Source organism: Aspergillus heteromorphus (assembly GCF_003184545.1).
Source record: "Aspergillus heteromorphus CBS 117.55 chromosome Unknown BO70scaffold_56, whole genome shotgun sequence".
Lineage (NCBI taxonomy): Eukaryota > Fungi > Ascomycota > Eurotiomycetes > Eurotiales > Aspergillaceae > Aspergillus > Aspergillus heteromorphus.
This window is the reverse complement of record NW_020290461.1, coordinates 124,810-132,068: the sequence shown is the minus strand read 5'-3', so window position 1 is coordinate 132,068 and position 7,259 is coordinate 124,810. Positions and strand designations below refer to the sequence as shown.

At 54.7% G+C, this 7,259-nt stretch overlaps 3 protein-coding genes across 3 annotated transcripts; all 3 read left to right on the top strand.

The window, feature by feature from the left end:
- On the top strand, positions 1-2,075 carry BO70DRAFT_346893 (uncharacterized protein). The gene is made up of 2 exons (XM_025541565.1): positions 1-1,575; positions 1,649-2,075. Exons 1-2 carry the CDS (start codon positions 500-502, stop codon positions 1,824-1,826), a joined length of 1,254 nt encoding a protein of 417 aa, XP_025394368.1. The 5' UTR covers positions 1-499; the 3' UTR covers positions 1,827-2,075.
- Positions 2,076-2,491: 416 nt separating this feature from the next.
- On the top strand, positions 2,492-3,230 carry BO70DRAFT_192754 (uncharacterized protein). The gene has a single exon (XM_025538512.1). It carries the CDS (start codon positions 2,617-2,619, stop codon positions 3,157-3,159), a length of 543 nt encoding a protein of 180 aa, XP_025394367.1. The 5' UTR covers positions 2,492-2,616; the 3' UTR covers positions 3,160-3,230.
- A 1,401-nt stretch (positions 3,231-4,631) lies between these two features.
- Positions 4,632-5,359, top strand: BO70DRAFT_433533 (double-stranded RNA binding motif domain-containing protein; the record flags this gene model as incomplete). The annotated part of the gene is made up of 3 exons (XM_025548415.1): positions 4,632-4,683; positions 4,759-4,818; positions 5,078-5,359. The coding sequence occupies 3 exons, from the start codon at positions 4,632-4,634 to the stop codon at positions 5,236-5,238; spliced, it is 273 nt and encodes a 90-aa protein (XP_025394366.1). The 3' UTR covers positions 5,239-5,359.
- Between the last annotated feature and the right edge of the window lie 1,900 nt (positions 5,360-7,259).

The window sequence follows — 7,259 nt, the reverse complement described above, 5'->3', positions numbered from 1 at the left end:
ACCAGCCCTCCTATTACCTCCCATCCATTATTTACCCTTGTTTACCCTCAGTCTAATCCCTCTCTTATCCGCTCAATCTCGCCTGTTCCTCCCGCCAGATGACCAATTCATCCCGCTCCTGAATTATTTTGCCTCATTTCCCTCGCGCCGACTGGATCTCACCCTGTCCACGGTCTCTGCCCAGCGCCAGATAGGCTGTGCCTGGGATACATACATCCTACTATATTACCCCTACCGCATCCAGTGTGCTTAACTCGTTACTGACTCCCACCCCCCTCCCACTCTGTCCCATGCAATCAACCCTCCCAAGCTTGCCTTAATTAGGATTAAACAATAGTACCTACTGCCGGATAGCTTCGGGTATCAAAGCAACTGTCGGCCTCGATCGAGAAAAAAAAAAAGAAACATACCCCAAGGATACGCCAACACCCCTGCGCGCCCGCTGTTCCTACCTCCTTACCACCTATCTGACAGCCCTTCCGGTCTGATTAGCGCAACCATGGGGGCTTACAGTGCATCGTCATATCAGAATGGATCGCGGACTGGCTCGAGTTCCAGTTCCACTAACAGTGACGCCTCGGATCGCTCGAAAAGCACGGCCCCTACGATCTACAGCGATCGACCCATTCCCCTCCAGAGGGCGACAATGGACGTCTACGACGAGACCGACCCCAAAGCCTCGATCACAACCTACACATCCACCATCCCATCGGACGACAACCTCTCCGAAACCCCGCGCTACGAGGTAACCGATCGTAAGCTCGACATCTTCTCGACCGATGTCATCGCCTCCAACCCTTCGACTTTCGGGCAATTATTCCCCTCCTCTCGACGGCTCCTGATCCGACACGATGATGCGACCCTCGACGGGAACATGAACCTCCGCGTGGACACTATGGTCCCGCAGAGGGGTGGCTACCAGCAAGATTTAACCCTATTCCATCTTCGCATGTACGATCTCTTCTCGAGAAAGTTTTCCTTCAGACGTTACTGCCGAGACTCTGGGCGGGAGGTGTGTCACTCGGAAAGGAGACCCACGGCATCAAGTTTGGATAGACACCCTGTCTTCCGGCGGTCTTGGGGTAGTGTGTTGGCTAGCCTGCGGCCGGGTTCCAGTGGCCACGGCGCCATGCCCGGCCAGGAGCATCAGCGACAGGACTCGGGGTACAAGTCGGTGGAGGATGATGATGACGATTCCTTCGAGGAGAGGCATCTAGACCCCCGGGGCGACGGAGATCGCCAATCCGTGCTAACCGATAGCACCTTGCTGGAGTTTTCCAACTATGCTCACGTAGAGCTAAAGCGCCGCGGCGCCGGACTCGCGAAGCGATACGAGTTTGAGTATTGGTCCACAAGATACCAATGGCGGCGCGAATGCCGGAAAGAGGGGGACCTGCGTGAAGTATCCTACCATCTGGTCAACATGCGCACGTCAAAGACGATCGCCCATATTGTCCCCGAGATCCAGACGCCGATGGAGGCGATGGAGGAGGAGAAAAAGGGCGGATGGATCCCTCCGTCATCGATGTGGATCAGCGACTCGTCGGTGTATGAAAAGATGTCTGACGTTGCCGAGTAAGAGGAACACCTCGCCCGCATTAGGCCGGTGGCCTGTCTTCTTTTGAGTTTGAGGCTGACTAGTGTCCAGTGTGATTGTTGCCACCGGGTTGACGTGCCTGATTGACGACTGCATCCGGCGCCGATGGCATTCGAAGCGACATTCCCAGTTCATACATCCGATGCGGACCACCCTGTCCAAGAGCATCGAGCTCATGGGGCCGAGGCGACTGCTGGGTGAAGTGTTCCATCGACGAGGGTCCGCGTGAAAATGATAGGCTGTGGAGGAAGGAAAACGCGCTGGTAGAAAGCACCACGGCAGCATGACGTGTTGCCGCCGGCCCTGGGGGGCGTGGGAGAACCAGCCAGCCGCAGGCCACTGACAGGGGGTTCTCTAGGCGACCACTTAGCTCTAACGACTTGTGACGACCGCAAATGATGATGTTTTGATTGGTTCTGGCTTCCGTCCCGATTTTTGGTTGGCTCATACTGGGTGCTTTTTTTTTTTTTTTTTTTTTGTGATTTGCAGGTACTATATTTGGGGGGGATCGAGGGGGAGGAGGAGGGGTGGCCGGAAGTTCGATCCGGCATGTAACAGGAACCGGGGGGTTAATGCATGTTATGCTGGAAGGGACTGTACCTAGGGTGGGTGGGGAGGGGGCTGTATGTAGTTTCTTGGTTGGCTTGCTGTTTCAGCCTCACCTTTTGTATCGTGGCATCTACCGTGAGAGCTATTTTTGATTATGATCAACATGTATACTGGGGGAAGAGAGGGGACGCTTGCGCATGTCACATTGGGACGATGCATGCACGACGAACCTAATGACTAGCCACATTGCACCACCAGCTGTCCTGCTGCTAAGTGTTCTGGACGGGGAACAGGGGCTACCGTTATAGTTCGTCCTTGTCGGCCTGACGGGGACTGGGACCCCCTGGTCTGGTCTGGGCCGGGGCAGTTGGTTTGTGAACCAGATGGGTTGGTTGGATGGTCGGAGTTGAGAGGACATGGCATCTTGACTGTCTGGGACTGTGGTTTCCCATCTGCTTTCTCCGTTCGAGATGTGTGTATGTCTGTGTGTCTTGTTCATCCGATGCAGCTTGCCTGAGGCCAATGCGGGGCAGATCGAGGCTCGTTCTGGCCGAACTGGCGGCGCGTCGAAGAACCAAAGCGCTTCAGCTTCCCCCCGTCGGCGCTTCCCAATCTTGCTTGCTTCTTGCTTCTTGCTTCCTGCTTCCTGCTTCCTGCTCCATGCTTCATGCAGGTCGGTAGTAGATTCCAGTCCTGCTAGTCTGCTGCTAGCCTCCTGCTGCCAAATCCCTTCCCCTTCCCCTTCCCCGCTCCCTTGTCCTCTTCTCTTCTGCTTGGTTCACGAGCAGCCGCATGTTGGAACGCGAAAGACGGATGAAGTGAAAGATGCACGTATGCCCAACACAGTGCCAAAGGGAAAGCAACGAATCATGGCTCCTTGGCCAGCGGAAATGGCCTGGGTCGAGTCTACCTCCCTACCCCTTCCCTCTTCGCTGGCAACTTGTGTCTCCCGCAGAGAGAATCTTGGTGCACAAGCCATCCCTGCTGAAGGTTTGGTTTACCGCGCCGGATGATAGTGACAGCCTCCAGGAAAGCTCTGGCCACACCCTGCACTCGACTCTGCAGCTCCCTCCCCACCCCCTGTCTCACGTTCTCTCACTCTCATGGTATTTGCTCTTGCTCATGCAGAGCGGCCCGGTCTGGGACGTTTTGTTTTAGGGCTGAGGGGAAATGGATGGGCTTAAATTGCCCCCCGGTCCGGACGGACGTGAGGAGGACTCCAGTTGTCGCTGCGCTGGCACGGTGGCCTCTGGGCCCGCTTCCAATGCGTTGAGTGGCCCCCCGAGTGGCCCTGAGGGGCCCCCGACTGGCCCCAACTGGTCCAAGGCCTCCGACTTTGGCGTCGATTCGTCGCCATCGTTTTGCCTATGGGGCCTTCTCCTCCGCTTTTGGGCAACTAGGCCAGCCCCTCCGCCGTCCCAGGCCTTCCAGAAGGGACCGCTCCCCCGTCCTGAAGAGCGGCCATGAGGCGAGTGGCTTGTTAGTACCCGATGCATACTTGGATAGTGGTGTATACATCGCTTCGCTTGCGGAGTCGGCGAGCAGAAGTCGAGCCACGATGACGGCAGAACCGGCCGACTGAGTTGTCCGACGAGCTGGCTGGGGACGGACACTGACACTGACTGCCATACTTTTCCCTTGTACAACAGAAACAGTTGCCTCTTTGTCTGGAAATTATTGCCTCCCCGTCAGTAGATCTGACCGGGGTGGGGACTAGCCGTCTCCTTCCCTGTCTGCTGGCGTTTCTTCAAGGGCACTCCTCTCAGTCGGCGTGCGCCGGGCCGGGCCAGCTTGCAGCCTCAGAATGGTGCGCAGGTTCTCCATGCCACTGGCGGGCCCTTGAGTGGAGGATAGGGGAAGGAGACCGGGGGGGGAGGGAAGGAAGATGAGCTGACAATGACATGTACCAGACTACCAGCGCCATGCATAAGTGCCTCCGTTAGGTTTGATGATTACTAGTAGGTTCTGTGTTTGTCATGCCCTGCTTTGCACGGTGTCATTTTGGGAATATTGGGAGAGATGGCCCACAGTTTATATGACTCCCCGCTTCCCAGAATCATCGATGCTGTTCGGTCCAGACGGCAGACAAGTTCGCAATTCAATTCAATTCCATCCCATTCAATTCAATCCAATTCAATTTCAAGCCAGCCACGCCCCGAGGAAGCACCCTTTCCTCTGCTTCTGTTCCTACTCCTAGTCCTGCTCCTATCTATCCCATCTCTATCCCGGGCTCTCTACCAGCCCATTGCCGTTTGTGCGGTCGAGTGTCTTTCTATCTCTACCTTACTTAGGGCCGATCCGGTGAAGTATTTCCGGGTCTGTGTGTGTGTGATTGTGGGTGCTTGCTCCCTCGCGACTTTGGTGGGATATCGAGGACCTCCCCAGGCCCCTTGTTCCTCCGTGACTCGGTGAAAGAGAAGACCAATCTCGTCCATTATTTGCTCTATTCGACTCAACTCGACTCCCATCCCCCTCGAAGTCCAGCATGGCTGCCGCATATAGCCCCCAGGCCTCGAAATGGCAGGACAAACTGAATGGTATGCCCCACTCGGCAGCAATCCTAGTCGTGACGACGGCCCTTTTCGCGGCCAACTAACCCTGATTTTTCCCAGAGTATTGCACGCAGGCCAAAATCGCCCCTCCCGTCTACAATTTCTTTACTGATCGTCGAGGTAAGAGCCCTGTCATCCGTCTCCTGGCTATCCCAGACCCCCCCCTCCCCCCCCCCAGGCCCGTCCCTTGTGGCCAGGGTTTCCCACGGCCATCCCCCAGCCCTTTGCAGGTTGCCCACTGTGTGTCTCGGCACTTGAAGGTGGAGTCGACCTCCCTTCTTCACCGACTTTTGAAACCACCAAAACCTCCCTGCCCCTCTGCCCCTCCAAACTTCAAAGAGCTCCGGTTACTGACGGGTTGATTGCTTCGTAATCTCAGGAGGTCGCACGGCCTGGTCCACGTCCGTCACCATCCAAAGCCCAACTTCGCTGTACCCTCTCAAGTTCAACGCGCGATACTTCTACGACGGCACCAACAATGCCCAGGAGGACGCTGCCGAGGTAGCCCTGGGAAAGCTGCCTCCCCTCCGCCAGGCGTGATGACCCAGGGGGCGAGCGGTGCGCGCACGCGCGCGAGAGAGAGGCTGTATTTCTAGCACTGGTTTTGGCTGCCGTTTGATAACTCTTCGTCGTCTTCTTCTTTTTTTCATTCTTATTATTGTTCTCTCTGGGAAGAATTCGCCAATATTGTTTGCCCCTTGTTATTGCCATTTCTCGTGCCTGTTGCTGCTGCTTTTTTCTCCTTCTTGCTTCTTCTTTCGATTTCTGAACCGAACTCTTTGCCCTACCTGCATGTTGTGTGTGTACCACACGCCATCCGGATTGATGCCGATTCCTCGGGTCTCGCAGATATGTACAACATTTCGGATGCCGACAGTTTTCGTTTTCGCTCGCTCAGTCGCCTGGCCCCCCGCCCCCCTTTTTTCTTGCCGTTTTCTTTTTTCCCGACCCCAGATTGTGATGTGGTGGTGACGATACGGATGCGCCCAGGGACAAGCCGGTGGGATAGGGGGGATTGGGGGGGGGTGCTGTTCGACGGATAAATATTGGTCCTGGGCTGTCTGTTTCCTTGTGCAGTCGATCCTGTGGCCAGGTCAGGTCAGGTTGTATTCGGACGGCTCGATTGCAGGGGCGTGAGTTCCAATTTCAGCTCCAGTCTCAGCTCCAGGCGGTCGGCAGAGGATCCTGCACAGCGGTGGTGTTGTCCCTTTTGCAAAGGCGACGTTTCCCATCAAACGCCCTTCCCCGCCGCCACCACGATGGTGGTGGGCCCGGTGGCCGATTTCTTCAGGACGACAGAGCCGATCTTCAAGCCGCACCAATTCTGGTCCTTTCTGCATCGACTGAGCTTTCGGGTTTTTTTTCTTTCCTCTAATATTTGTCAGCTTTCCTCCACTGCAGCAGCTTTCGTCAGAACCCTTGTGCACTGCCTGGTGTGCCTCATTGCGCGGGAAACCCATGGGCTGGACTGGAATGGAATGAACTAGACAGACAGACAACGTTAGACAAGAAGGTGGTCGACTGTCGGAACGGACCAACGGCGTGCGGGTTCCGAGGGGGTTGGGATTGCATGGAGGGAAAGAAAAAAATCCACACACAACACACACACGGACACAGACACAGACACAGACACAGATACAGACAGACACAGACACAGACAGACACAGAAACAGACACAGATACAGTCCCAGTCACAGACACAGACCAGACACAGCCCAATACCGTGTTTCGGGCCGGAGTTGAGAGAGCGTTTGCCTTGCCTACTTTACTTTCTTTCTGGGAATTGATTGATGGTTGGATCTTCAATTCTCCAGCTCTTTTTTTTTTTCTTCTTCTTCATCTTTTTTTTTTTTTTTTTTTTTTTTTTTTTTTTTTTTTTACTATTATTATTTTTATTAGGTACTATCCGAGATCGAGATCATCGTGTGCTTGTTTCCAGGAAGGACTATTATTACAACTAGTTACTACTTCTACTAACGAACTCCATCGCCCTTTTCTGTCCCTCCCGTTGTCAGCCAAATAAACAGTAACCGGTATTATAAATAGTAGTAGTAGTATAATGGTGGCCGGATAGTATAAATATCCTGTCATGTTCGGCCCTGGATCCAGCCAGCCAGCCTTACGATATAACCTTAAACGCTCACGTGTTCGTGTGTGGTCTTTTCGCCTGTGCGTTCCGCCGCCGCCGCCTTCCGATCCATGGTTCGCCCACACATCATTTCCTTTGCGCTTCCCCTTCTGGCTTAGGTTTCTGGTCCCTGGCCCTGTCCCTGTCACTATCTCTGTCCCCATTCTCACTTCGTCGACCTCCCTCTCCGTGGCAGCTCGTGTTCGTTCGTTGCGTGGGTTGCGTTTAGCTTTGTTCTTGTTCTTGTTCTTGTTCTTTTTTTTTACGTTGGTTTGGTGTTGATGTGTGATGGGTGGTTTGGAGCTGCTGGCTGGCTGGTTGGCTGGCTGGCTAGCAGCTACAGAGCACTGACTGACTGACTGACTGACTGACTGACTGACTGACTGACTGACTGGCTGGCTGACTGACTGACTAGCTGGCTGACTGAATGACT